Source organism: Perkinsus marinus (assembly GCF_000006405.1).
Source record: "Perkinsus marinus ATCC 50983 genomic scaffold scf_1104296930488, whole genome shotgun sequence".
NCBI classification, from domain to species: Eukaryota; Perkinsozoa; order Perkinsida; family Perkinsidae; genus Perkinsus; species Perkinsus marinus.
The window spans coordinates 443388-471021 of NW_003216064.1; the positions used below are offsets into that span (position 1 = coordinate 443388).

At 49.3% G+C, this 27634-nt stretch overlaps 10 protein-coding genes across 10 annotated transcripts; 5 read left to right on the top strand and 5 right to left on the bottom strand.

Moving 5' to 3' along the window:
- Positions 1-3211: 3211 nt before the first annotated feature.
- On the bottom strand, positions 3212-4504 carry Pmar_PMAR006503 (Thermitase, putative; the record flags this gene model as incomplete). Its single annotated transcript, XM_002787037.1, has 1 exon — positions 3212-4504. One exon carries the CDS (start codon positions 4502-4504, stop codon positions 3212-3214), a length of 1293 nt encoding a protein of 430 aa, XP_002787083.1.
- Positions 4505-6642: 2138 nt separating this feature from the next.
- On the bottom strand, positions 6643-7332 carry Pmar_PMAR006504 (hypothetical protein; the record flags this gene model as incomplete). The annotated part of the gene is made up of 4 exons (XM_002787038.1): positions 6643-6692; positions 6917-7049; positions 7096-7208; positions 7254-7332. The coding sequence occupies 4 exons, from the start codon at positions 7330-7332 to the stop codon at positions 6643-6645; spliced, it is 375 nt and encodes a 124-aa protein (XP_002787084.1).
- Positions 7333-7738: 406 nt separating this feature from the next.
- Pmar_PMAR006505 (hypothetical protein) lies at positions 7739-8542 on the bottom strand (the record flags this gene model as incomplete). Its single annotated transcript, XM_002787039.1, has 5 exons — positions 7739-7855; positions 7898-7993; positions 8075-8153; positions 8247-8337; positions 8395-8542. The coding sequence occupies 5 exons, from the start codon at positions 8540-8542 to the stop codon at positions 7739-7741; spliced, it is 531 nt and encodes a 176-aa protein (XP_002787085.1).
- A 289-nt stretch (positions 8543-8831) lies between these two features.
- On the top strand, positions 8832-9127 carry Pmar_PMAR006506 (hypothetical protein; the record flags this gene model as incomplete). The annotated part of the gene is made up of 2 exons (XM_002787040.1): positions 8832-8944; positions 8989-9127. 2 exons carry the CDS (start codon positions 8832-8834, stop codon positions 9125-9127), a joined length of 252 nt encoding a protein of 83 aa, XP_002787086.1.
- Positions 9128-9305: 178 nt separating this feature from the next.
- On the top strand, positions 9306-11930 carry Pmar_PMAR006507 (Kinesin-II 95 kDa subunit, putative; the record flags this gene model as incomplete). Its single annotated transcript, XM_002787041.1, has 13 exons — positions 9306-9414; positions 9461-9603; positions 9645-9771; positions 9823-9969; positions 10170-10290; positions 10611-10724; positions 10772-10883; positions 10924-11031; positions 11078-11188; positions 11237-11365; positions 11413-11546; positions 11693-11745; positions 11767-11930. The coding sequence occupies 13 exons, from the start codon at positions 9306-9308 to the stop codon at positions 11928-11930; spliced, it is 1572 nt and encodes a 523-aa protein (XP_002787087.1).
- Positions 11931-12247: 317 nt separating this feature from the next.
- Pmar_PMAR006508 (hypothetical protein) lies at positions 12248-13376 on the top strand (the record flags this gene model as incomplete). Its single annotated transcript, XM_002787042.1, has 4 exons — positions 12248-12387; positions 12427-12540; positions 12583-12871; positions 13137-13376. 4 exons carry the CDS (start codon positions 12248-12250, stop codon positions 13374-13376), a joined length of 783 nt encoding a protein of 260 aa, XP_002787088.1.
- Positions 13377-13669: 293 nt separating this feature from the next.
- Pmar_PMAR006509 (meiotic recombination repair protein, putative) lies at positions 13670-16383 on the top strand (the record flags this gene model as incomplete). The annotated part of the gene is made up of 14 exons (XM_002787043.1): positions 13670-13753; positions 13805-13920; positions 13960-14038; positions 14085-14170; positions 14215-14296; positions 14503-14646; positions 14696-14840; positions 14892-14989; positions 15045-15176; positions 15225-15293; positions 15351-15491; positions 15535-15748; positions 15795-15951; positions 16191-16383. The coding sequence occupies 14 exons, from the start codon at positions 13670-13672 to the stop codon at positions 16381-16383; spliced, it is 1740 nt and encodes a 579-aa protein (XP_002787089.1).
- A 743-nt stretch (positions 16384-17126) lies between these two features.
- Positions 17127-19695, top strand: Pmar_PMAR006510 (hypothetical protein). The gene has a single exon (XM_002787044.1). The coding sequence runs from the start codon at positions 17151-17153 to the stop codon at positions 19596-19598; it is 2448 nt and encodes an 815-aa protein (XP_002787090.1). The 5' UTR covers positions 17127-17150; the 3' UTR covers positions 19599-19695.
- A 2944-nt stretch (positions 19696-22639) lies between these two features.
- Positions 22640-23154, bottom strand: Pmar_PMAR006511 (hypothetical protein; the record flags this gene model as incomplete). Its single annotated transcript, XM_002787045.1, has 3 exons — positions 22640-22753; positions 22951-23002; positions 23096-23154. 3 exons carry the CDS (start codon positions 23152-23154, stop codon positions 22640-22642), a joined length of 225 nt encoding a protein of 74 aa, XP_002787091.1.
- A 1835-nt stretch (positions 23155-24989) lies between these two features.
- On the bottom strand, positions 24990-27400 carry Pmar_PMAR006512 (hypothetical protein). Its single transcript, XM_002787046.1, has 2 exons — positions 25334-27400; positions 24990-25286 (listed from the first exon to the last, which is right to left on the bottom strand). Exons 1-2 carry the CDS (start codon positions 27382-27384, stop codon positions 24998-25000), a joined length of 2340 nt encoding a protein of 779 aa, XP_002787092.1. The 5' UTR covers positions 27385-27400; the 3' UTR covers positions 24990-24997.
- Positions 27401-27634: the final 234 nt, after the last annotated feature.

Consider the following 27634-nt stretch of genomic DNA (forward strand, 5'->3'; position numbering starts at 1 on the left):
TGGTGATGTCAAATGACCCGCCGATTCAACGAAGAATCTTCGTACTGCGAAACTCTGTAGAAGGACGAAATACGTTATCAAGATTGAACACCTACAGGATCGACCTCACACAAGCAGATCTCGGCGGTCAAGTGTCGCGCGTCGAGGTCCTTGGCAACTGAGTTTTTTAAATCTTCCTCGTAAGTGGGATATCAAGGAGTTTCCGGCCAGCTTGACCAAGGTGGAACGAGTTTCAAGCTTGTTCTCCATGCGGAAGTTTCGCATCTATGGCCGTCAATTTGACGTCAATGGCAACTGCCAGTTCAGCAGACCAAACTAGACATCAGAATCTAGTGTCTAGTTTGGTGATCGAGGGCATCGCAGTGTATTTTGTTGGGATAAACAGAGTAAATGACGACCCGAAACTTTCGGGTTACTGGAATGGTCTTCCTCGTGAACCGAAAGTGCCTACAGTAGGAAGCCTGGCCGTAATTAGTGTTCCGGCTAACAACCTAGCATGATCAGAATTGGCATGTGGCAGATCCGAACTGCCAGCTCCCCATGTGCTGACAAGCTCTGGGACTTGATCCTGCTGCCTTCCATGCAGTATAGAAATGGAGTCGACTTCTCAGTGCTATTCATGATAAAGCTTTCGTGCAGGGATGTGGTTTCGCCGTAGTCAATTATGATGCTCTCTGGCAGTTTGTTAGTGACAGAGAGTCTCTGTCAGCATCTATCTGCTGCTACTAGACCACCACTCAACCCCATGGATCAGTTACCATAACGTTGACATTCGGTTACATACTCAACTATACGAATCCGAGACGAGACCATTCATTACGAGGACAGTTCCTCGGATTCATGACACCACAAGGAGATCATACGGATGAGCCTCTGCCGATTGTTCTGCTCGGCTTTCCTATGTACGTGGGCAGGCTCTTCAGCGCAAGGTGGCCCACAGTTGTTCCTATCACTACCATCACAAGGACTTGGGTATTTGGAACTCGCACCCAGATCTCTCCAACCTTAGCGTTCTCTATGACTGTGTATAAAGCGCAAGGGAGTTCTTTGGCTAAGTATCGTCTTGATATTAGAACTGAGGAGACTCGACGTTGAGCCGAGGAACACCGCAAGTCTATCTCACCGATAGTGAATTTCATCCACTGGATGGTATATATATTCGCTCGCGAAGTGGTATCTGTCTTTTTAGACAAGCATAGGTATTTGATTTTCCCAATCAAGCTACTATGTGGTGCATCACCGGTAAACTGTGTCTGGTAACGATGGCCCATGGCATGGTCAGAGAGTCGGGTCGGCCCGATCAACCTCAGGAGATAGAGCGAACCTTTCAGGAGTTTATAACAGAGTAAGAAGGTTTGCTGATCCGCATCCAGCCTGACTCACTACTATATTTCCCGATCCCATTAGAGGTGCAAAAAGGAATACAACTCGAAGGAGCAGTATGAAATCGCTAAGGTAGCCTTCACGGAGAGTATGAGAGAGATTACTGCCTTGAGAGCCAATGGTGAGCTGTCAGCTCACCTTCCGATGCCGGCTCTCCCCCCGGCAGTGGACTGGGAAGCTGCTGGAGCTCTGGCGCCAGTGCGACCTGCACTGTGCGAGATTAGTATTTTTTTCGCATCATTGTGGCGGCAGCTACCCAATTGCAGCCACTGATAGGTCTTCAGTCGACTCGAATATTTCATAAAAGGCCACATCTGCGACTTGCTGTTGCAGGTTACCTCTGATTATTACATTTACGGAGTTCCTGGCGAACCGTTTCAAGATAAAGTCTGCCATTCGTGAAGTTGTCCCGTTCTCCGTCCAGCGGATAGTTGACTGCAGTCAACTGTACAATAACAAGTGAGACGATATATATTCCGTGTGCCAACTTGATGACACTCGATTGTTACCCTGTTTCGTGCGTGATATTATCCCCATTGAAACTCACCTTCCATCAGAGGATGCAGCGGGGGTTCAATCTGGGGGGCATATTCTTATGCGGCGAATAAAGGCATAGTGAAGGAGTCTAGCTACCCCTACAAGGTCATAGACGGAACATGTAGAACACCAGTCATCACAAATCCGAAGGATCAATATATCAAGGTGAGTTCCCTTGTGTCATACGATTGAATTTCTTTCTGGGATTTAGCGTCTAAGAGACTCCGAACCTGCCAGCCTAATCAAATGATTCATATTAAAGTCATACCGGCTGAAAATGGAAGAAGTATGATGCGGAAGTAGCTCAAGACGCAGTTGCCGTTAACGTACATTCTAATTGGCATTCCAGCACTACAAGTCAGGAATCATCACGAGGTCACGGATGCCTCAGCGGCTATACCTGGAGAATTTTGTCGAAACTGTTTCGAGAAGTTGGAAGTAGGATGGTCTTGCTTCTGAGTCCATAGTACTTACCTCCAGCTCTCGTGGATAATTGGTGCGTCGGCTAATGCTCTAGCATAGTAAGGATTGGAGTTCGCATTTGCTGACAAGCGTGTCGTGTTCTGACACTTTTGCTTTCCTGTAACGCCGTTTAATGCAGAATTCAAATTAAGTGGAAATCCCAGTGCTATTCGTGATTTGGCTGTACTCATTTATCATGCTCTCTGTCGGCATGTATCTCATACTACTACAGTCGTGGACCGCCCCTTCATCCCATGCACCAAATACCATAACATGACACTCCATTCCATACTCAACACAACGAATCCAAGACGAGACCATTTATTGCGAGGATAGTTCCTCCGGCAAATAAATGAAAAAATCACGTAGCGACTGAAATAAAGACGAATAATGAGCTAAAAACTACCAAAGCGAAGCGTAGAGATTTTCGCTCTCATCGCCGACTAATACACAGATTGGCAGATTGAACATGAGCAATGAAGCGAGGAATACCCAAGCAAAGTTCGATGTTCTGATACTCCGCTTTCTCACTGCCACTGTGATCGACTACCCCGCTGACACCCCCAGATGATGTTCTGTGCGAGCAAAAGAACGTTGACGAGACCATGAACAGAGAATGATCGTATGCAACGTGACCAGGAAATAATCATTCTCAGATACGAAGGTAGAAAAAAGAGCCCGTCTCCGTGAGGTATTTAGAAAACCTCATCTCCTCTTGTAAACCGTTGTATCCCTTCGACGGGATCAGTGGACGAGGGATCAAGGGAAAACTAGAGCATAGAGCAAGGCGTGAAATAAAGCCCCTGGTATTATAGCACCAATACACATTCTAGTGAGTTTGAATATGCCGTAAGGCGGTCCTCACAGTTCTGAGAACGTTGAGAGCAGCATTGCGATGTCTTAAAGTATGGCCTGCGTCGCTCACGACAGGATCGCCGTAACCTATTATCAAAGGCTTGACGTCAAGGGGGGCTACACCGATTGATAGAAGAATGGCGGCGACGCCAGAGACAATCGGAGCAGCGGCTGAAGTGCCGCTGAAGTAGGTCAGATTGCCATCATTATCACGACCGGTGAGAATTCTGTTACCGTAAGCTGCGACATCGACTCTCTGACCCCAGTTCGAGTAGCCAGTGAGCACATTATGAGTTCTGTCGTTCTCTATACTGGCTACACAGATACCAAGTGGGCCACCATACCTACAAGGGAAATGGTTGTCAGCTATTACACCGTCGATTACAGATGAGGAGACGTAGATAATGCCATTGGTATGTAAAGAGCGGAGAGCTTCAAACATCACAAACTTTCCTTCTATAATCCGTGTAAATTTGAATGTGAAGGACATTGATACGATATCGACCCCAAGATCAATGGCCAAGTCCATAGCAGCGAGAGTCCTCGAAAGAGGGGCCGTAACCGAATTTACTATCTGTAATGGCACCAGTATGACATTGGGGGCGACCCCCGCTATACCAGCCGAGTTGTTACTCTTAGCGGCCAGGATTTTGCTCACTTTGGTGCCGTGCGCGCTTTCAGTTGTCAAGTCGGACGACTGCGTGAGGAGATTCCACCCTCCATCAATCTCACCCCCACTCTTCTTAGGTAGTTTTGTTTTCAGGGGAGCGAAGTCGGCATCATCCCAATTGATGCCAGAGTCAATTACGGCCACTTTGACATCCCGCTTGACATGAGGTAGAGCCAGCTGCCAAACCTCACCCATGTTCATCCACTTGAGATGCCTCTGAAAGCTAGCATCGGTATCGTTCACATGCAAGTCGTTATCATATTCTTCGACCTGGCCGTACTCATCCGCGGCGCAGTGCGTTTTCAATGACAGCTTGCGGCTAGCCATAGACACGAAATCGCAGAGAGTATCGCTGTCGACGGTGGTGGACGAAGTCTTGACGGTTTGGGCGTGAATGAACCCAAGAGTGACGACCTCAGCCGTAGCCAGGAAAGAGGCAATCTTCTGATCCGGCATATAACCAGCAGCCTTCAGCATTCCAGGGAGACGACGAATGTCGACGTCGTCACTCATGCGTTTGATAGATACGATAGTGTCATCCAAGCTACTAGCGGATACCGCCCACAAGGCGAGAATGGGAACGCGAAGGTTGCACATAGGTGTGAGCCGAATGTCGAAAGCCTGAGCGTGAACGATTCGAACACTGACAAGGACTTCAAATGTAACTAGAACCTCCACAGATCATTCAGAACTTTAAGTATTATACGAGCAGTGATTCGGCCCGTATTGATGGATCCCAGGGTAAGGAATAGAATCAGTGGATCCTCGGGAATTTATCACGACACTGACTGATGAGAGTGCGTACAAAACAATATCCAACCGAAAGCTATCTCACGAGCCATACGTATGTCTTCCATCTTTCGAACCTAGCATGGCGTCGCAGAAAGCCTCATCATCCGCATTTATCGTCGAGAGTATCCTTCTCGTGGTTGTACTCCATGTTTTGCAACAATCGAATAGCTTGGGGCGGCGAAAATTACATAGATGCAGATAATCGTTTCAGGGTTGTTTTATTAGGGGTCCTTGAGTGGAGCGCATTAGCTATATGGGGAATTGCTTCACGATGGGGTTCCCGCAACCCACCATATCAGCTTGTAGCCGATGGCTAAGTTACGTAGCCTACGTACTCGGAAAACAACGTTGCAGCTGAACCCACATCGCGGCCAGCTTAGTCGTGACGATGATTGGAGACATCCTGTCATGACAGAAACTCAATAGTGGCCAAACACGGCGGTGCGAGGTAGACAGGAAGTTCCTGTCAGGAACGATGGAGTCTTTAATGGAGACTGCAATCGTGAATTCGCCATTACTAGTGGTGTGTGAACCGTGGTCATCGATAACATTCGAAAGTCATACTCGGATCATTTTACCACACAAGGACCGGTGAACTTTTCCATATCCGATATACGCCAGGATGTGTGAGTATCCTTCATATGTGCTAATATGGGAACATATTACGTTAATTGTTGTCAGCTGAGACTGTTGCGGTATGCAGCCCATCACATCTGTATCTCCGTTGTCCCCATTTGTATCAGCTAAGCTATGCCATCCCATTAGTTACTCATAAGTTGTTGGTGTATAATCAAGTTTTGGTATCCCCAACAGGGCCGTATTGAGTTGCATACATCGGCACACATATTCCTCTCTCTCACTGAATGACGGGAAAGAAGCTCGTAACGAAGACAGCGCTCCAAAAAACCAAGTGGAGCAGCCACACTGGGGGTTGCACGATACGCATCCCCCCCGAGGAATATGAAGTGTTGATGGACACAGTTGTATACCTATCGCTGCGTGTACAGTATATTCAAGAAGATGTGGAGAAACCTAGTCTCCCGTTTGTCAAAGGATGAGATCGCGACGGAGCTTGTGAAAAGTGTACCATGGCACATCCGATCGAATTCCAGTGTAGACAGATTCGGCGTAACAATACGGAACGTGGTGCTGATCGTATAATTTACTCGCCACTTAACTGTATAACACAACATACTCATACGATATAGTAGAGCAACCCCAATGGCGGGGCAATGCCTCCGCTGAGACGCGGCCAAATAACAACTCTCAATGGTACAGAAGAGCTTGTGCACATTCTCAGGTACCATCATGACACTTTATAGTGAAGTCATAGAGGCCCTCTACAGCTAGTAGTCACCATCAACATTGTCCCCTTGCAAACAAAGTGTCAAAAGCTACACGACAATACCTAAGTGGTGTCGACTACGCCATTACCACCTTACTCTGACGATGATCAAAAGTTGACTCCGGATGAGCGCCGAAACTCAGGCCGATTCGGAGGCTACTTTCGAAGCCGCCAAAGCTGGCGGTGTATGTAATACTAAGTTGTCGCGGCAACAGCAAATAACCAATCATAACTACTAATGTTAAAAGGTGTCACCAATAACAGTGATGACAGACTACTGGACTTCAGCACGAGAAATGAACTTAACAACATAGATGTGCTCATGACTATTGCTCGTCGTTCTGCCTTTGCTCGTCTTCGTCATCAGGCTGAATATCCATTCGGTTTTCCATTTCTTCTTCTTGTTGTTGTTGCTGCTGCTGAAGTTGCTGTCGATGCAAAGCCAAAGCTGCTGCTCGATAGTCACTCCCAAGCTGGGCTGCTATCATCGCTACGGCTACGTTATTATGTGCGAGGGAGGTTCCTTCTGGGATTGTAATAGTATCCGGTCTGAGAACACCGAAATGATACGTACACCCTTTCTTGCCAATAACAATGCCTACGAGCCGCTGACACGATGAGTACCAAAAACGACAGATTTCCCACTACCTAGTAGGAGGCATGAGCGGTGGTGGTACGTCGCGGCTAATCCTGAAGACAGTCCTTCCCGCTTGAACCGTAAGAACTGGGGCTTTCGGGGCTTCTACTCCCTCTTCTGGCTCGGCTGAGACAATGACTAGTTAATCACATGATCCGACAAACTGATGAGAATGGCAACGAGACAACTATCGAAGTACTCAAGTTGTGATAGGAAGAAGGTGAAGGAAGCTCACGTGGTGGTGCGGCTTCAATAACTCGCGGCCTTCGCAGAGCAACGAGGGTTCCGAATTTGGAGTTGTGATCTTCCAATACAAACCGACCGTCCTCAGTGAACGACACAGTAGCATGCCAGCGGGATATCGATACCTGATAGCCACCATGAACTCACTAGTCGGTCCCGATCTGAACTCACATCGGCAATTCGAACATCACTCTCATGACCCCGTCCTAGACGGAGCATCTTCTTGCCAGCGAGTGATATAACATAAACGCCTCTGGCATGAACTGATGACTGGCTGTCGTTACCTACCAGAGCTGCGATAATCAATCACCACAGTTAGTGGGCATCACCGTCAGTCTGGCCACCACCAATTGGATCAACCCTCATCATGTTTTCCAAGACCATGTATGGTGCTCGAGTCTCCGGCATAGGAACCTAGAGCGAAAAGAAAAATGTACAGTCAGGAATCTCTTCCTTGCTTACTAGCTGCTCCACGTGCCCATCATGTAATTGACATAAAGTGGATAATTAGTGCGACATAGTTCACACGCAAGTTGCCGAAATAAGTAACTACAATAGGAAAGGAATTTCCAATCGGGTGAGTTAATAATAGAACTACGTATGAGCAGGTCCTTGCTGATCAGAACCGAGATAGGAAACGTCACACATGGCAGACCGATGAAATTGCCTACCAGAGTTAAGACTAAGACGACCTTCTACCCAGTGTCGTAGGCATCCGAGATGAACGTATCGGATGGATCCCCGACAAGAACATGCCTCGACCAACGGATCATCATCAGAGCCGCTAGCCTGTGGTAGAGTTTGACCTGGTACTTTAGCGGTTTGGACATACCTCTAATAGACAGATCCGACATGGTTTCCCATCAGCTTCAGGGGGAGCACACGTACCCATAGAGGATTGAGATTCTGGGCCCATTAGGTCGGGTCTCACCTGAGCAGAGATTGACGCGGAGAGATGTCGACGAGGACTTACTGGCTCTTCTGATTCATCGCAGCATAGTTGACGAACTCGTAGTTTGAAACGGCCCAGTTTCACAACATCACCTTCACTCATGCTGTATGGGCCGAGCTGAAGAAAGAAATACCGTGGTCGAGAATCTTAGGTCCAAGGTAGTAAGATTCAAAATAGGTTCGGAGGAGGCATGCCTACATCTCTGATAACCATCCACAACTTTTTTGCCGACCATCGAGACCCTTCAGGCTGCTTCTCTGCTGGTTGTATGAGGTATCTGACCACAAACGCCCTTCCGAAGCTGACGAGTCTGTGTATAAACCACGGTGCGGTCGTTATCAAGCGGATTGTGCTATGACCAGGGTACTACTTAGTATCAAAATTGACGCACTTCAAGAGGTAGTCAGTAGGCTCAGCTGGCTCCACTACATCGGTACTGTCAGGCTCCATAGAGACTTCCCCTAAAACACAGCAATAATATAGGCCTTGTAAAATGCTGCTTCTCGAAGGCCTACTACCATTTCGTCTGATGAACCGCGCATTGCCCACAACCTGGAAGTTGGACTTGGCAGTGCTACGGCTCTCGTAGTCGAAAAGCTCATGAGAGTCCCTTGTCCATGTCGTAGTTTCAACATGCATAGGGGGTGGGGGAGGGTTCCGTGACATAACGAGGAGGAGGAGAGGTCAACACCTATGAGCGGTCCGATAGAGTCAGAGACTTCAACGTCACAGGTGAGGAACCCTCAGGCTTATCCCTTACTCGAGAAGCAAAGGGAGCTAGTCTTAGAGGTGTATTCATCTCAAGACTAATATGGAGGACACGAAATGACCAAATGAAAGTAGCGCTCGCCCTGAAATTATCTTCGCTTTACCCACGTACCGTCTCGTTGGACATCTCGAGATTCGGAGGGGAGATTCAATGCAGCCTGGCTCTAGTTAGGCATTTTTGCATCGTATGACCGCGGGAACCCCCTCAACTGCAGTCCAGGTCGCCGATCCCCTCCGCCCTAAGTACGTTAACACGAGTGGTGTCGTCAACACTGCTGTCCTTGGCATCAGCGGAGCGTGGTGAGTGCACTGCTACTACTTGTGTTTTCATTGACTCTGCAAAGGCTGTACTTCTACTGTGTTCCTCTGCGTCGTAAGGAATGGTACGACATCATGATGGACTATGTTCACCACAAGAGAACTCAGTACGCCTCCAACTTTCCCGACAAGGCCGTTCGTACGGCACTTAGGTTTGCGAAGTAAGTCAGTACGTCAGGTCAACGCGGTAGTGTCTTATGTCCAACAGGCTCCGCTGAGGACCAACGGAAGGTATGAGATAACCCTCATGATGAATGTCAGTTTTTTTCACATTTTCATTCTTACGAGTGTTGCGCAAACCAATAGTGAGGCATTGTGAGTGACAGTAAACGTTCGAGTATCAATGGTAGCAGAAGCAGAAAATATCAAAGTCGCGGTTAGGGTCCGCCCCTTCAGTGAAAGAGAGATCGAGCTGGGAGCTCAGAGCACCGTCACCATGTCCGGTCGCCAATGTGAATCTCAAGGCACTCCAATACGATTCTGAGAAATTTCCCTCAGGTAAGGTCGTGAGTGATGAAGCCGGCGTAGCCTCAGTAGCTGGTGCTCGTGAAGGGAAGCAAGCTCAGACTAGGACCTTTGCCTTCGACCACTGCTACGATAGCATGGACAGAAGCTCTGCTAATTACGCCGATCAGAGCAAGGTGAGTGCTTTTTTCCCGTACCCCTGTAGTAGTGCTCGCAGGTTTATAACGACCTTGGCGAGGCAGTTCTGAATAATGCTCTGCAAGGTTACAATGGATGTGTATTCGCCTATGGGCAGACGGGGTCGGGGAAAAGCTATTGTATGTTGGGCGGAAAGGGCGACCCTGGTACCACCTTTCGAACGATGGATGGGATCCAACGCCGTGTGCCACAATCAGGGATCATCCCACGTATAACGAAGGCGCTGTTTCATGCAGCTGGTAGAGGGCAAAAGGACGGTTATGCTCAGACAAGGGTTTGGGTGTCCTATCTTGAAATCTACAATGAACGGATAAAGGATCTTCTCTCTACTGAGGAGAAAGATGGTAGTGAATGAATTCGTTTTCGGGTGAGGAAAAAATTGAATTCAACGTGGGAAAATACGCACATGGTCAACTTCGTGTGTTTGTGATATGGTGACGAAGTTTGGAAAAAAAATTATGTTGGTCTTTGACAATTTCTACTCTTAGTCCCATGTAAATTTCCGTGATGTAGTGAGGAAAGTAAACACATATCTCAACACTAGGTGAAACCGTAGCGATTTTCGACAAGCCTGGCAGTGGAGTCTTGGTGTCCGGTATGGTTGAAGCCGCTGTGGAGGATATCAGAGAGGTCAAAGGCTTATTGGACTATGGGACTGCGCAACGGTAAGGAGCACTAGTAGACTAACTGTTGAGAATCTTTACAGTGGAGAATTACAAAATACGAAAAAATACAAAACATACAAAATTTACATTTTTACATTTTTACATTCTTACATTTTACAATTTTTACATTTTTATATTTTCACATTTTTACATTTCACAATTTTTACATTTTTACATTTTACATTACATACACCCGTTTTACGTGGAGTGGCGTAACACTTTGTGAGGAACTCGATATTCGCGGTGATATGCAGTAGTCGTGGAATATATTTTGCACTAGTGTTTTTCATATCACTAGGGTCGGACTTCATTGTTATTAGAGCCGTTGGGGCTACCAACATGAACGCACAGTCGTCCCGCTCACATGCTGTGTTTATACTGCGGCTACAGAGAGTGTCTGCTGATCCTACCGCTAAGCCAGACTTGGACGCAAGGTAGGAAAACCCCACAAAGTTCATCGCGATGGCTCTGACCATATCAGGATCAACTTGGTGGATCTGGCTGGAAGTGAGAGACAGGAGAAAAGTGGAGCTAGTGGGGGCCGATTGAAGGAGGCGATCGCGATCAACCAAAGCCTCTCAACGCTGGCTATGGTAGTATCGCAGAGGCGTGTCATTGGTGAGGAGAGGACAGGTCATCTCTGGGCTGGCGGAGAACAAGTCGGCTCATATTCCTTTCCGGAACTCCAAACTTACTTTCCTGTTGAAGGATTCTCTGTCGGGCAACAGCAAGACGTTTATGGTAGAAATGTGGAATCTTCACTGTGCGTTGGGATTGGTGTGGATAGATCGCCTGCATATCGCCGGCCTTGACGGAGCTGTCGGAGACCGTATCGACGTTGCGGTTCGCGCATTCGGCCAAGCTGGTGAGGACTAAAGCGATGCAGAATAGGATTAAGGTGGGGACTGGTGACACAGTGGGAAGGCCGCGGTAGTGGATCCTTCAGCCCAACGCGGAGCTTGAAGCGTTGCGGAAGGAGCTCGCTGATATCGGACAGAAATTGTCGGTTCGGGGTGGTAGTATGGCAGGTCAAGGGCATGGGGACGACCAAGATGATGAGATTAGGCGGCTCAAGGTGGGGCATGGTCGTGTAGAGATAGGGAGGAGGGGTTGCTATTGCAGGCCGAGCTGGAGGAGAAAGAGCACAGGATGAAGGTTATGGCTACTGATTTCGAGGAACAGCTGAAGGCGGCTAGACAGGCTGCTGAAGAGAGGACGAAGAAACTGGAAAATCAAGGGCTGGTGTCGACGGTAAAGTATGGGAATGGAAATGTTGGAAATCGGTGGGAGCTCAGGAGATATTGCTAAGACAGCCGTACCTTTGACGTTTCGTCGGATCCTATACTCAACGGCACGCTAGCTGGCAGCTCGACAGAAGTGATGGAGGTATAATGTTGGGTAGTGATAAGGAAAGGGATAAGGTGGGTGGTGCTGGTACATGGGGTTCGGACTTGTGTGAGTTGTCGTCATCATCAGATTGTTGTGTTGGTCTGGGCATTCCGGAAGGGGAGCCCCTGTGTAAATTTGTGGTGTCGAACGCTGCTGACCAGCACACCACGGTGGAGGTCCTATCTGATGAAGGTGTGGTAACAGTAAACGGTCTTAAGATCAACAGAGGGGAGAAGCCGACGAAACTGTAGTGATGGGGTTAGGAGAACTGTATGTGATAAATAGGACCTTCGGTGTAACCTTTATAATAGTAATATAACCTTATTAACATTATTATGTTTATATTTTATAATAACTTTACTTTTATACGATATAAATAAATAATAGTATATATAAGGATATAGATAATATGGTTAATATGTTATTAGTAATAAGATAGAATATTAAGTGCGCTGTTCGTGCGTGTCTGCGAGTGAATCTGACAACCTCGAATAGCATCCAGCCAGTTATTGGTGTTTCTGCTGTTGGCAGACGACATTTGGACAATCTGGTATGTGGTAAGGCGATCATGTTACGTATGCACTACCCGAAAATGGGAGGGTCTCGACAAACTTTCGAGGAAGCATTGTCGAAGACCTTTGGGACACTTGTGCAGGAGAATCACTTGCCCTCAGAGCTGACCCACTACCTTCAGAAAGCCAGACATAAGTAGGCTGATCTGCTGGGCTCGACAGAATCGTCTATTAGGTGGGGGAAGAGTAGTAAGGAGTATAAGCTTATCGAGGAGTTTACTGTCATGAAGCTGTACCCCTTAGTGGACGAGGCTAACTTGATTTCAAAGGACATGTTCCCGTGCCGGAGGTAGGATGAAGGGGAAGAGTTCGATCGTGGAGTGCTTGGTAGGTATGCGATCAACGTTGAGATATTCGTGGAAAGGGTGCATGCGGAAGGGGAGAGTTTTGATCCGGAGGATTATGTATTTGCTCGGCTCAGCCGCGAGAAGTCTCCCGAGTGTAAAGATTTCAAATCGATTTGTACGGTTGGTGTTGATGAGCGAGTGACAGTTCTTGGTGATGATGAAGGTACATTAACCTACTCGCAGCTCGAGGGGCGACTAGAGGTTATGCGGGAAATCTATCATGTGTTTCATAAGCTACCACCGTACAAGCGGGCCGAGCTGTGTGGGATTAAGGTATGCATAGGGTGAACTAAGTGTGGTGGTGACGATATGGAAATTATGAGGAAATTTTGCGATAATTTTTAACGGTGATGGTGACGATATGCAAATTTCGAGAAAGTTTTGGGGAATTCTTGTTGGTCCTAGTGGATTTCGGTCCTTAGTCGTGTGTGAATTTCCATAAGTAGTGGAGAAAGTCTTGAGCTTAGCTGAGGGAAGCAAACAAATATTCCAAGACAGTTTTTAATGTGATACTTGTGGTGCTCACTGCAAATGATAGGCACCGCGGGATCCGCAACAGAAGATTGATCTTCATCTCCATCCCGGCTCGGACCCCTGGCTTCCTCATACGATCATTCGAGAGGAAGTTGCTGTTGATCATGATAAGCCCAAGGCGCCATCACCAGCACCACCAACAGCCCCTTCGCCTCCCACCCCACCCGAGCAAGAGCCTTTGCTCAAGGACAACGACGTATCGGATGGTGATGAAGGGGACTATGCAGTAAGGATGGTTCGGTGATGCGCGTGCTAGTGACGTTCGTGATTCTCAGGAGTATTCACAGTTCTCATATAAAAGAGCCCATTCTGACAACTGGAGGGCTTGGATATGTTTTGGAGGCCGTTTTGTTGGTGAAACTTGATACAACTTATCTAACCATGTTCAGATGCTGTTCGTGTGATGTGTTATTTTATGACCGGTTGTCGTCGCTAACGGCTTTGCGCACTGAGTTGTCAATATGCTTCTACCTGAGCTGTTGTGAAATTCGTGGCGCGCGGTAATTGTCGTTGTTTGATTTTTGCTCCTCATCGGGAATGGCATCAGTCTCCTCTGATGGTGATGATGCGTCGTTGATGAGGATTATGATCATCACGGACAACCATGTGGGCCATAAGCAGGTGAGCGGACTATTGAGTCCATTATCATCACCACCATTCATTGGTCTCTAGGACGACCCTGTACGGAGCCTTGATTCTGTATGTGCATTTGAGGAAGCAATGCAAAGAGCTAAGTTGGCACAAGTCGACCTAGTTGTTCATGGTGGTGACCTGTTTGATATCGCGAGGTGAGTTCTAGTGTCAAATGAGCGGTAATTTTTCCCCAGGCCAGATCGTCTGACCATGAAACAAGTGAATGAGATTTTACGGCAAACAGTGATGGGAGATCAGCCCATCAAGATCGAAGTGAGCATTGACCTGGGGGGTCGCTGGTTGAAGATGGTGCATCAAGGTTCTGCCGACACAAGACGAGAACGGCATTGTTCGGGACGAGCCGCCGAATTATGAGGATCCTAACTACAACGTCGGGCTTCCAGTGTAAGGCTCTTAGCGAGGTTATTTGTGTATAGTATGCCTACTAGATTCATGATACATGGTAATCATGATGAACCGGGCGGGCTCGGCAATATGTCGGTAATCGACTTACTTCACACGAATCGATTGGTGAGTATCCATACCGGTCTTGTTTCCAAATCCGCGATTCGGCACTGAATGTGTCTAACCTAGCCGGCCACGGCGTTGGGCTTTAACCTGACACACAGACATATTGAATGCGTGATTGCTGCAGCTCTGATTTCAAATTATTGCGTTGGCATCGTTTACTGCCTTTCTTCAAGCGGCTCTATCCGAGCTCTCTACGGTCGCATCAGGTCAACTACTTCGGTCAGCAGATGGACTTGGACCGGATCGTTATCCGTCCGATTCTCATCCAGAAGGGCGAGACGAAACTAGCGTTGTATGGCCTTGGGAACATGCGGGATGAAAGACTCAACAGAGCGATTGACGCTGGCAAGGTGGAGGTTTCGGAGTTGTATCAGCTCGCGAGGCTTCCGGATTTTTCAGGTCAGATTCGAAATCCCTCCGGGCCGTGGCGGTTCGGAATCGGAAAGTGAATACTTTTCCGTTATGTTGGTCCATCAGAATCGGTATAAGGGGGTAGCGGGCGGCGTGCCGGGGAGCAGCTCTCTGCAGAATTCACAGTTACCAGGTATTCACTCGAAGTCGACATAAGCTGACGACCTTGGGTGTTGGTGGTCAGGTTTCTTGGACTTGGTTGTTTGGGGTCACGAACATGAGTCTATTATCGACCCAGTGGAGACAGCCCAAGGCTTCTCTGTGCTGCAGCCGGGATCGTCAGTACTTGCCAGGATCTAGTACTCGGATGGTTGGGTCATTGTTACGTTGTGATAAGGTGCAGACTTCCCTCTCTGCTGGTGAGAGCCTCCCTAAGCATATCTTCTTGTTGGAGCTCCTCAAAGGTCGAGGATGGCGAACGACCCCTATACCCTTAACGAGCCCCCGGCCACTGCTAGTGCAGGATGTGGTGAGGGCATTCCTCCTCTGTGGCGTTTTGAATAGTGGTTGAGCTCAGTCCATGAAGGAACTCATCGCTCAGAGGGAGAGCCGACTGGACGGCAGCGGGGAGAAAATGGAAGAACTGGTGAGTGGCTTCTTTTGGGGTATCGAGGGGCCTTTGCGAGTCATTGACAGTCTGTAGGCGTGGAATTCCCTCAGCGACGTTGTGAGAAGGATGGTCGACCATGGCAAAGAGCTCGGCAAGGCACAAGTATTGGCGTATAAGAAGTGGCTAGAAGACACCAGGCTGACCCCTTTGTATAAACGCGACTCGGCCCGTGCGGTAATTCGGCATCGGAAGAGCGGCTGAGGAACATTGTTGGCAGATTCGACCGTTGATACGAGTGCGAGTCGATGTCACAGTAGAGGAAGATGATGGTGATGATGGGGGAATCCCCGGCCTGCCTGTTGGCAGTAGCTATCCCGTTATACCGAATCAGAAATTTGGTCAGCAGTTCCTCGAGGAGGTTGCTAATCCGGCTGATATATTGTTGTTTCACAAGAAGAAAAAACGACCAGCGAAGCAGAAGAAAAATGAACGTATGTCACATCAGGGGGGTGATAGAAATTTAGCTGTCACCGTCAGTCCAACTGAACCTGGAAGATCATGTGCCCGCTGGAGCATCGAGTGATGATACTACGGCCGACAGGGATATGATGCAGGATATCATCTTTCACTACGTCAATGGTGCTGATTGCCTCGACCTCATCCCGGAGACCAGGCTTAACGAGGTTGTTCAGGAGTAGGCTGTGGATGGGAAGGAGGGAATCATCCAGAAACCTATGAAGTTCCCTAAGGAAACTCATTTTGAATTCCCTAATATGTCTAGGAACACATTGTCAATCAGTTTCCCGTGTAAATATCATAACATTAGGAGCATTTCCCCATTGTTATCAAAGCCTAGGGAACGTTATTTCTCAAAGCTGGATGGGTCCCCTGGAGGAAAGGGGGAGCCGTGTTATGGTTAAACGTGATTCGTAGGTACGTGCATAAGAACGAGACCGCTGCGATCACACAGTTCGTGTCGGAGGTGGTGAAGCAGACCAGCGAGTCCATCGAAGCTGATCGAGATCATGTGCCAGCTCAAGAAGGGGTCATTCGGGAGGCTGCTAGAACTAGAGCTGAGATGGTGAGGCGCACGAACGTGGAAGGATCGCAAGTAGCGAAGTTATGAATCCTATAATTGACATTAATGTTCGCATTCCAGGCGGAGAATTCCAGAGGGGATCTGCCATCTCCAGGAGCAGCAGCAACATCTTCTTCGTCATCGTCATCGAGAGGGTCTGTTTCTACCACTTCCAGAGGGAGGCTCCCTACTGTTAAGGACGAGTTTGATGCCTCCGAGGATGAGTTCCATCGACCGGTGGTGGCGGCTAAGCCTAAAGGAAGAGCCAAGGCGAAGGCCAAGGGCAAAGCAAAGGCCAAGGCGAAACCGAAGGCTAAAAGTGCATCGAGAGCTGCTAAGCGGACTCGGGACCAGCCCGTTGCAGCAGCAGCAGCAGCTCCAATTTTCAATGAAGCCAAACGTGTCAGAACGAGTACCGCAGCACCGTCGAGTTTCGCCGATTTCTTGAATGCCGACTCTGATGATGACGAGCCGACGGGAGACAGCTGTCCCTCCTCGAGTAATGCTTCGTTGCCGCCATACTCTGCGTCTTTACCCGCTGGCTCTAGGGTCCTGCCTTGGGCTGGTCTACAGAGGAAATGAACAGGCAAATGATAGTTTCTATCTCTCCATCGCTCGAGTTCATGTCAGTAGTTGTTGAGTGTTTCGCTGTGAGACTTGTGCGTGTTGGGAAGTTTTGACAATTTCCTCCGTTGAGGAAATGCAAGAATGCAAGAAGTGAGATTCTTAGTTTGGCTGAATTCGCGTGCTCGCTGGTTGTCAACTTGCGTCGTGTTAATCGAGTTGTTGTCCTGCAGTTGTGCTTTCTTTGATTAATGTCAGAGAGTTTACCAGAGGCCTCAGCGTTCGGCACGGAATCACGCTGTTTGGGCCCTGATGAGTCCACTTCGCCCGCCGATTTGGTTCCGCAACTGACGACTATCTCGGCTCGGCCGCAAGAGTCTGCCTCGCAGCTCTACCCGATATCTGATACGGTCAATGCGGTTGGTATGATGAATGGTGATGGCAGCTATGGTCAGCAGGAGAAGTCACCACCTAACCTGTTGGAGGGCATTGGTAATGATGGTGACAAGGCGGCTGGCTCGGCACCAGGTAGGGGTGATGGGGACAATCCGGTATTTATGTCGATGATGGGAGCTGCTATGGCCGCGGCACAGCTCCAGAATATGAACCAACAGATCCAGATGCAGCAGTACATGCTACTACAACAGCAGCAGGCACTTATTGCTCATGCCCAAATGAAGCGAGGGTCAACAGCCATAACAGGGCCAGTACCTCCGTCGTCGGGGTCACCACTTGGGGAGGCTGAGCCCCGCATGTCCTCCCCAACAGCCCAGCCGGCTGGTGGGATGTCTGGCCAGCTCACAGCAGCTTTGATATCTGCTGGTGCTCACTCTCCTGGAAGTTCGGAGCATAGTGTGGATGTCAAGACCCTCGACCTTGGTTGCGGCATCACCACTCCTAAGGCTGATAAGTCTTCCGGTAGTAATAGTTGTATTGATTCCAGCGATCATATGGCTGAGTCCGATGCGGGTACTCTTCCTTTGGTGGCGATGAATGAGGATTGTTGCACTCTAGATGGTGACAACGACGATTTGAAGTACGGCGAGCTTACTCTGGATATGGGCCCGGAACAAGGCCCCTCTGTTGGTGGGGCAAGCGAGCAGATGGGGACGGCTATGGCTGGCTATGATACGCAGACTTGGCAGCAGTTTCAACAGCTGCAGTATAACCAATGGAGTTATGCGGCTGCGATGAGCAATCCGTGGTATTCTCAGGGCTATCCTGGCACGAGGGGTTATGGTCAGGGTGGCGAGATGATGATGAGGGGAGATACGGAGCGGAGTGGATCGGCAGCCGCAGCTGAGGCGGTAGCGGGGATAAAGCGGAGGAAGAAGCCCTATGCAGCACCCAAGGGCGTGTGGCGTAATAATGGAGGTTATAACGCTACCATCTACGTCAATAAGAAACGAATCTACGGGCCTGTGCGCCGGAATCTGGCCGATGCTGTGTCGGATCGGAGGGTTATGGAAGACTCAGTCGACTCGGCTAGGACCAAGGTTGAGCGAATGATCGAGGAACAGCATAAGGTCTTCGAGTCTGATCAAGCCAGGGAGTCGTTTATTGCTGAGGAGAGTCATACGATGATAAGAGAAGTAGTTGCAAAGCTGCGAGCGGAGCGAGGCACTCATAACTCATCCAACTCGGGTCCGTCTGATCCACGGCCGTCCGTCCAGAGTTCTTTGACCGCCGCACAGCAGTCGAGGAGACCAGGGGTGGTCCCGTCTCTGGCTCAGGCTGTGTATGGCACTGCTGCTGCTCGCCCTGGTAATATGATGCCGTTCATGATGCCCTATCCGTCTGCTGTCTGGCCAAGGCCTATGGGTGGCAAGAATAGTAGTAGTAGTACGCCGCTAGCTAGGACGAGGAAGCGAGATCGATCGGAATCGGAAGATGCTAAAGATGCTGCTACTGTTAAGGGGGACACTGTGCCGGTCAAGACTGGATTGGCTCAGAGTGTCCTCTTCGGTGGTGAGGGCTCTCTCAATACTACTGCTGTTGAAATCCCTGCTAACCTAGCGGGCGCTAGCGAAAGGGTCACCACTGACCCTAAAAGGGCGCGGACTATTACCCCTACCACGGCAACCACTTCATCGTCAACCTCAGCCTCGTCGTCGTCGTATGTACCCTTATCACCCTTGTTCAACCCTGGTTCACCCCTATTGTCAAGTCGAATGTTCTCCTCAGCTTTACCTAAGTATCTGCGGAGCCCAGCATTCCCTGCCACACAGCTCACTCCCTTCAGAGGCGCAGCTCCTCCTGGCGGGCCTAATGGTGTTGATGGGCCGATCATTGATGACGACATCCAACTGGAAGAGAGCGCTGTTGGGTCTTTAGGCAGCCTCTATCCCAAGGGAGCGCAGACATCTTCTGGCTTCCCTCTCAGCCCAACGTTCTTGCCTTATCACACACCATCCACGGGGGCTGCTTTTACTTGTACCGGTAATACCAGCACATGCTCGGCATCGTCAGCGACTACTGCTGTAACTCCAACAGCTGCTGCTGGCTCTAATACTAGTACTCCCGCATCGACGTTCCCATCATTGACCTTCACGTCTCCTGGTCTTCAACCTGCCTCTTCTCAAGGAGCAACTGCCGCCGCCGCCGCCGCTGCTGCTGCATCCTTCTGGACACCACATTTACAGTATCTTAAGCATAGCCCGGCGTTCGCAAGTCAAAGCAGCGCCGCCGCTGAAAGTTGATTCTACATATTACCATTACTGTAGCTATATTACCCAAGATTAATATCGTCATAAAAATCATCGTCATCATCTTCACCATCATCTCTACGTCAGAACTCGGTCATCTCTATCATTTCGACTATCAATCAGCGCGCTGTGTTTCTAGTTGGGAGTCTTCGGTCGGTGTGTAAAGCTGGGAACGTGGTCACCGTGAGAAACATACGAAGATATCATGGGCATGTCCTGGCGGCGTTGATAACAGGACTATGGCTAGACTTTTTGTGATGAAGTCGTCTCTGGATAAGATTTCCTAGAAGTCTTCCAAAGGTCGTCCTAATACTGTGCGGTCCACATGTCGCCCTGATCACCACACATAGTGGCAATTCGCCACATTTCTGCTCGTGCACGAAGAACCCTTTATGAGAAAAATTTGGCAACGAATGTTCCATCCAGGTTAGGTACAGCGTCAGTAGAGAGCGTGAGGCCCTGATTGAAAGCCTGTGAAGGGGTGGATAGCCTCCCACGGGAGTCCCTGCCGTTTGGCTTGCTCACATGTGGGTTACTCTGCAATCCCTGTATCCTCGGATGTCCTCCCTGAGGATGCGTCTACTGTTGCCGTCCAAAATGCTTCACCGCGGCTTCTCAGTCGAGAAAGTTTTCCTTCTACTCCCGGTGGGTACCAGACGTGGTGGTGGCTATCAGGTAGCCTCGTCCTCAGGCTAGGGGCTCTTAGCGTACGCAAGGTAATTGGGTTGACCGTCAACCGCTGGCGGTACTGACGCGCGTGGGGCTTCTGTGTAGACACTAGTGGATTCATTAGTGGATTCATTCGCTTCACTCCCGAGACGCATTGTTCTTCACAGTGATAGAACAGCTGGTCTAGATGCCCGGCGGGATGTTCATGGAGAAGTCTTGTAGCTTCGGAGCTGATACCCAGGTTGCGTATGAGGCACTGCACGATCAGACTGAAAAGTCTGCAAAGGTCTGGGTCCATGAATTGCATTGAATATCAAGGAGCTCATATTGTCGATGCTCAATGAGAGCTTCGCAAATCGCCTGAGAGTGTCCATTGTCCGACCAAGAATCAGTCGTGCGTCGAGTCCCACGCCGGAGCCTGGGATGGTCCAAGACACTGTTGGCTCAGCTCGATGACTTTAGCCTACCCAGTCTGCAACCCGCTCGCTCACTGAATTCTCCGGTCACCACTACAGCGCCTATTGTGAGATATCGTGAGCGGTGAAGGCATTACTCGCGTGAGATCGGTCACCCGTTCCCATTCGACCCAGCGATAAATCCGGAGGTCCCGCGGCCCGAGAGATGGTCTCGATCGTTGGATGGTTCTGGACAGCGAGCTGGGACTGGAAACGAGCAGAGATGGAATCAACAGCATCAACTTCATAAAGATGTACCGGCAACGCATGGCATTACAAGACGAGAATATGGAGATTCGACGGCACCAATACTCCTTCAGGCTTGAGGAGTCACCAACAGACTTCATAACTGATGGGATGACCCATTTCCGAAGTGAGTTCGAATCCAATGAATCACGAGCTGTCCAACTTAGGAGGTTATGGATGATGCATACCATGCCCACGACGGACAATGCACATTGGTGACCAATAATTGGTCTTGGCGGTCGCTCATCTGAGCTGACCAAAGGCTTCTTTTCTGCGATAAATGGTGTACCGCTGCTGAAATACTCTGACAACGCCCATTGTGTTCAGGTCCCATCATGAACTGTATCGGATTCCCGCTGGAGCTCTATGTCCTCCCGTGAGATTAGAAAGGCCACAGCTTGATGTCATGTCCTCCCCCGACATCTTTTGATGTGACATCCGTTCCGATCGCTCAATATGCAGTGCAACTCATTTTGCTGCCAGCGAGGTGTGGTAGAACAGCACGACCAGAGTCCTCAAGTGGTGTGTTTTGGCAGTAGGATACTGTGTGGCTCTCGTAGTGACCACGACTATCCCTACATAGTGATTCTGAGGCCAGCTTATCTGGTTAGTTCGTTGTAGTTCACCTTGTCGTAGCAGGTGGAGGGACGTCATACTCTTCAAGCGCGATTGTTATATCATACTCTCGATGGGACGAATATTCGAGGCCGAGGTTAGTTTAGGGCGCTAATGAAATCTCGATTGTTAGAGAAGAAACTATGAGAGCTTCGCGAGGTGGCAGATAAGAGTTGCCAGAGCTAGCGTGCAAGACAATAGCTGAAGGGGAAGTTTGCTGGACTAGTCGAAGACGAGAGAAACCGCGCATCTGGGAACAGCGGCAAAAGAAATCACGGGCCGGCAGAGGCGAGTTGATCGCAACTGAAGAACTGATAAACACGTTCACTGATCTCGAGAGGAATGCGCGACAACGAGCTTCCATAATTCATCAGTGCTTTGCACACGGACATTCCATAACCGTCTACAGCATGATCGAAATACAGGGCCCACTCCACGTGACTTCTCACTGAGCCTCAGATGAATGTAGATAGAAGCCGACGGCTACCATTCCAAAGCACTGAGTGAGCTCTTCTTATTGGTTGTTGATTCACTCCCATCCTCTCGCTACTCATTAAGTTAACACTATACAAGAACCGGTATTCAGAGGAAGCTTCCGTTCAACCAGCAAAATTAAGAGTCATTGTCAAGCACAAGCCATCCTCACTCAGAGTTTCTCATTGGAAAAATTGGGCCAGCTTGGGTTGGTGCGAGAGAACATGTGCTGCTTGTCGAACAGGCGAGTTTTTTGCAGACCGAATAACTCCTTGAAGAAGAAATGGTCCGGTTCTCTCGAAAAACGGGAGAAAAGCTATGGAATTCACATGATGGTCCTAAGATGATCAACTAACCTATCTGCGATGAAAGGCATATACTTACGTGAAGTAGAAAGACGGCTCCGTGATAGAACTCTGTGAGCCACTGCGATCTACTTCATGTTATAACGCGCGTAATAGAGAGTATCTTTGTCCTGGTCTGAGAGGATCGTCGGGGATACTCAATCACTCAAATACAGACGACCACAGTAGCATAGCGATTCTGTATGTGTTAGCATATCAGATTGCTTTCCAACTACTCACATGTGAGCATCACGAACTGCGTCTTCTTATACAAAGCAATGGCTGCTTTATCGTCCTCATTTACCATTAGGTACATGGCGACCAAGTTGGGCCTGGTTCGGCCGAGCTAAAGTAGTCGACATCGACAACATTCGCATGTCTTCTGCAATGAACCCGGAGAAAACAGCACTCACATAGTTGAAGGTACGTGAAATAAGGTCCGTTCCAATGCCTTGGCCTCGAGAGGACGCAGCCACTTTTACCTGATTTTTCAACAACCAATTTCGATGATCCAATCAGCGTCATATCACGCTGCCGACTTACATAAGCTATATAACCAATGACTTTATCTTTCTTCTTCTTACTTGGAGCGGGCCTGCAGAAGAATGCTCACAAAGACACTATCCTCAGAGACGAAGGATCCCCCGATTCTCTCCTACCGCTGGAGTATCAGAGAATTGTCGCTTACATTTTCTCGAGAATAGCGTCCATCACTCTCGGATCCGGCATGTAAGCAGGAATTTCCATTTCGATATAGCCGACAACGGCCTGAAAACCCGATAAAACACTTATCCGCGAGGCGAGCCGAGCTCAGCGACATGATGGAATGCATTGCATCCCTCCAACAGAAAGCAATGGTCTCAAGGCATTGCACTAACACTCCAGGGCGCAGGTTCGAGGCTGCAGGCGCAAACATGAATTCGTGGTTGAACATATTTGGCACTCAGAGACTCACCTTCGCGCTGATAGAAGTGTCTACCGCGACGAAACAAAACACATCCTCTCGTGTACAGAGAATAGCAAGATCCTCGAGAACGCGGCTCGAGTCGTCGCCAGCCTGATACTTGCGGTAAATAATATTGTTACCGAGCCAGCGCGGAAGTTTCTCTTCTAGCCTGAGCCAAGCTATCGTCGGACGATGTGCCACCAAGAGGAAGAGTAATACCGAGGTAAGTGACTTCATTTACGGATGAACTATCCTGAAAGATGCAGCGAAGGGAAGGCCATATTGTACGAGCGCCTGCCCACTGAGATAACTCGACATAATGAGAGATGGGGTAGTGTAAAAGATGAGCAATGAGCAAAACGTGACCCCATTGATTGAGCAAGTAGCGTAGGGTAAAACTGTTCGTCACTAATTTTGCGCTGACACGAGGCACAATATTGTAATATCGTCGGTCGCACAATATTGTAGAGTCTTATGGCTCAATCACGGCCTTCTCAGTGCCACTGAGTCAGTGGCCATTCAGGTACAATGGAAGATTCAGGGTTATTCGCGAGAGAATCAGCATAATAATGTAATACCGATGTATTATGGAACAATAAGTTCGACCGAAAAAATAATGAAAAATGGTTTCCAATGAACGATTCCCAACGAACGCATGTACATCATGGGGCACGCATATACTGCGACTGATCAAATGGTGTGCAGGGCTCTTTTACACATGAGTGATGGTGGGCGGATCTGCCCGCTCTCGCTGATCAGTTTGTTGGCTAAGTTTTATCGATTGTTCGCTATGTGTGAATCGACTCCGTTCGGCCACTACAGCCGCCTTCGTCTTCCGACTGTGCGGCCCTGCTTGTGCGGAGGAGACAGCTGGACAATGCATATAGGAGCGTTCGTGATTCACGTAGAATTTTCACGAAACGTGAAAATTCTTTGGACGATTACTGTTGGCACTCCTGTGAACCTTGGCGGCCGCAGCTAGAGTATCATCTGGTGTATGTATCCAACTTCGTGATTGTATTGCCAGGGTCGCTAGCACCGGCTATCTCGAATATCAATCGACGGCCCGATCACGACTTTGAGTGGATCCGTCCACCGAGTGTCAACGAGTGACCTGTCTACCCCTTTTCCTGCGCAAGTTTAACGAATGAGCAGGCAAGAACGACGGTGTTGCGATCAAGTTTGACTCTTAGAACTCAGGTATGTCACAATCTAATTATGTTACAATCAAGATTGACAATGAAAATCCAAGTTGGTCACTTGTCTATTTTGTTACAACCAAGTTTGACACGAAGTATTAATGTTTGACACAACCAGAATATACCATGATCAAGATTAACAATATACTGCACAAGTTTGACTTATGCACGCAAGTTTGGCAATACGCATCCAAGTTTCATCCTTGCTTGCTCACAGTTGTGTACGTCATGACGTTAAACTAACATGTTTAAGATTGAATCAAGGCAGCATTATGGAGTCTTAACCGAAGTTGACCTCGATCGCTGTTCATCATAGCCTCCCTGTCGCGTCACCGGGTTTTGTATCGAAGTCCACGTGAGTCAACAGCTGTGAGATAGGATGTTATCCAGACGTAAGTTCTGTCCGATAACTTGATGTCAAAAAACATACTGGGGATCAGAAACATCATGATGAATCAGAGACATGGCTGAGAACATCATTATTCACAACGGGAGTATTGCCCTCCACGACTCTCTTCCACTCAACTTCTCTCTTTCCGCTCGCCAAGTGAGCGAATTGATCGAGAATAACGTCCGTACGCTTCTCAGAGTCACCCGGCCACATGTACTCGCTGACGCAGAGAACTCGGTACCCCTTCGTCCGCAAGGCCTGCAGCTCTGCGTATCTCGCTGCGTTCACAGTGTGTCGGCGATGTCTCATCGTTTGTGACGCCAAGGCTTCAGAGTAATGATACCTGAATGAACGTAGATACGGCGGTAGCGAATACAAAGCTTCCTATACCAAGTCTTGTGGCCGTCCGAAAGAGCTTCCAAAATGACCCAGTCGTCCGGTTTCAAAGGGGGCGCCTTGGGAAATTCGAACTCATCACCATAGTCTCCCTCCGAGATTGCTGCCCGCCTCTGAGCAAAGGCTGCGACTTGTATGGGAGATATCGCAGCTAGGGCCACAACAGGTCCCACAGTCACCGCGTTCTCGATTATGTCAACTCCCGTCCAGTTTTGTCGTATGTGGTCCAGCAAGGACACTTCAAAGCCGCATCTTGGCCGATTAGTCTGTACTAGAGGGGCTGTCGCTCCCATGGCTTTTCCCACATCTGTAACGGCGAAGAGACCCAAAGCGGAGGCCACCTCCGGATCCTTCTTCGCGACCCGTCGTGCTCGGACAAGTGCTGGTTGCAGCGTTTCTGCCGTCATCGTCTCAGGCTGCCGCCCAGGAGGTTGCAGTGCAAATAGCGCAGCCGAATAGAGGAGCGAAGCTGCAGCTGATGGCTCGACTGAGTTCCAATCAGAATTCTGAGCCGCCACGTAAACCCCCAACTGATCTGCTACCGTAGGAAGAGAGAGACGAGCCAGCGCCGAGGCGAGCATTGCCAGGATTGGGGGTGGAAGCTCCGGCAGAGGATACAGCGTGCTGTTGCAAACGTGCACCCAATGCGTGTCTCGGATGCCCAGCCGAGAGTAGACGCTGATCGCGTGGATGACCACTTCAGGTGGCGGCACTCCCTCGTTCTTGGCCTTAAACTTCAACAAGCATGTCAGCAGACACTCTCGGGCCTCCCAAGTGGGAGAATCCTCGAGGACCACGCCGGCTAGATGACAGACCTGTTCGAATGTGAGGAATCTCGCCGAATCCCCACGAATGAGCCGATAGAAAATGGTGGACTCAACTTTGCCGTGCTCGTCGTAGCCAGGATTTTGGCGTAGTAGTCTGAGAATTTCCAGACAGGACGCTGGAGTGAAATGGCGAATCCTATATAGTATTTCGGGTAGAAGCTTGCCCGTCTCGATAACCGGTAGCTGAGCAGTGTACCGCATGAATCGAACGATGTCGCGTGGCTTCATCTTGGCCGTTAACTCTTCTATACGGCCATTCAATGCGGGTATGAGACTAGGAGGAACCAAACCGTTCGGCTCGAGCTCCTTCGGAGATCGACGATATATGTTGACAACAGCCAGTATGACGTGGGCCACATCCATATTATTGAATACTCGTTCCTTATTGATATGCTCGACAACCTGCTTGAACAGCATCTTCAACACCGGCCTGTGCGTTATCGTATTCTCCTTAGTCGTGTCTCTCTGATCCTCCCTACCATGTTCTTCGAAAGGCTCGTCCTCCTCAGCCTCTTCCTCGTCTCCTCGATCCTCATACTCTGTTGCCTCCTCCAACCCTGCACTCCCCAGGGGACTAAAACCGTGCAGTAGAAGTGACAGGGTGTGGCCGTCCGTCAGCTTGGGTATTCTCGGCGTCACCTCACTGGCCACACTGTTCCGGGCCGCCTCCATTTGGGTTGTACTCACGCACAGGCGCGTGAGGGAGTGCAAAAAGAGAGCAATGTCATTCGGAGAGACAGCATGCCGATCTGTCCCAGAGATCCTCCGGAGGCCCATCGTGACTAACTCGTCAGCCCACCGCTTGTCTCCGCCAAGGCGCATCTTTGCGCCAGCGTTGAGGGCCATCACAACATCACGAAACGACATCTTATAGTTCACGTTGTTGCCTTTACGGACTACCTCGTCTAACAGGAACCGGGCCAAGGCCGGCGAGCGCTTCTTCCCCAAAGCTGTAGCGTCTAGAATCAGGCAGAGATCTGTAACCAGCAGCTCAGTTCGGAGCGCCGCTGCCCGGAACATATAAGCTTCCCATAGGTCATTCTTCCAGATGCGTTCACGTGCTACTTTCTGCATGCTGCGTCGTAGCTCGACCGGGGACATTTTATACACCGCCCCGACAGGAGGAGCCCCTCTAAGCATAAGGCGCTTATTCGCAGCCAACGCAGCTTTGGAGCCTTTGCGTGCCTTACCTACGATCTTCGGAATAGCAGTAGCCATGTGGAGTGGAAACTTGCATTGAAGCGGTATGTGACAACAGAAGTGGTGAACTCAACCACGACAGATATGACCTTAAAACTCTGTTGAAAATCATGATAGCCACAGAAGGCCCAAGTGTGCCCCTATCGAACAGAGCTGCATTCGACATGAGGCAAGTAACGGCATGCTGACAAAAAGCCTGGCGGTCAGGAGAAACATCGAGCGTTTCAGTGGTGACGGCAGATGGACGCTGAAGCGGCCTAGGGCAAAA

Excerpts from the sequence above, each read along its gene's own strand:
- Pmar_PMAR006510 (XM_002787044.1), top strand. The coding sequence starts at position 17,151 with ATGTCAGAGAGTTTACCAGAGGCCTCAGCGTTCGGCACGGAATCACGC.
- Pmar_PMAR006512 (XM_002787046.1), bottom strand. The coding sequence starts at position 27,384 with ATGGCTACTGCTATTCCGAAGATCGTAGGTAAGGCACGCAAAGGCTCC. Across the intron at positions 25,287-25,333 it reads TCGGACGGCCACAAGACTTG|GTATCATTACTCTGAAGCCT; the intron begins GTATAGGAAGCT and ends ACGTTCATTCAG.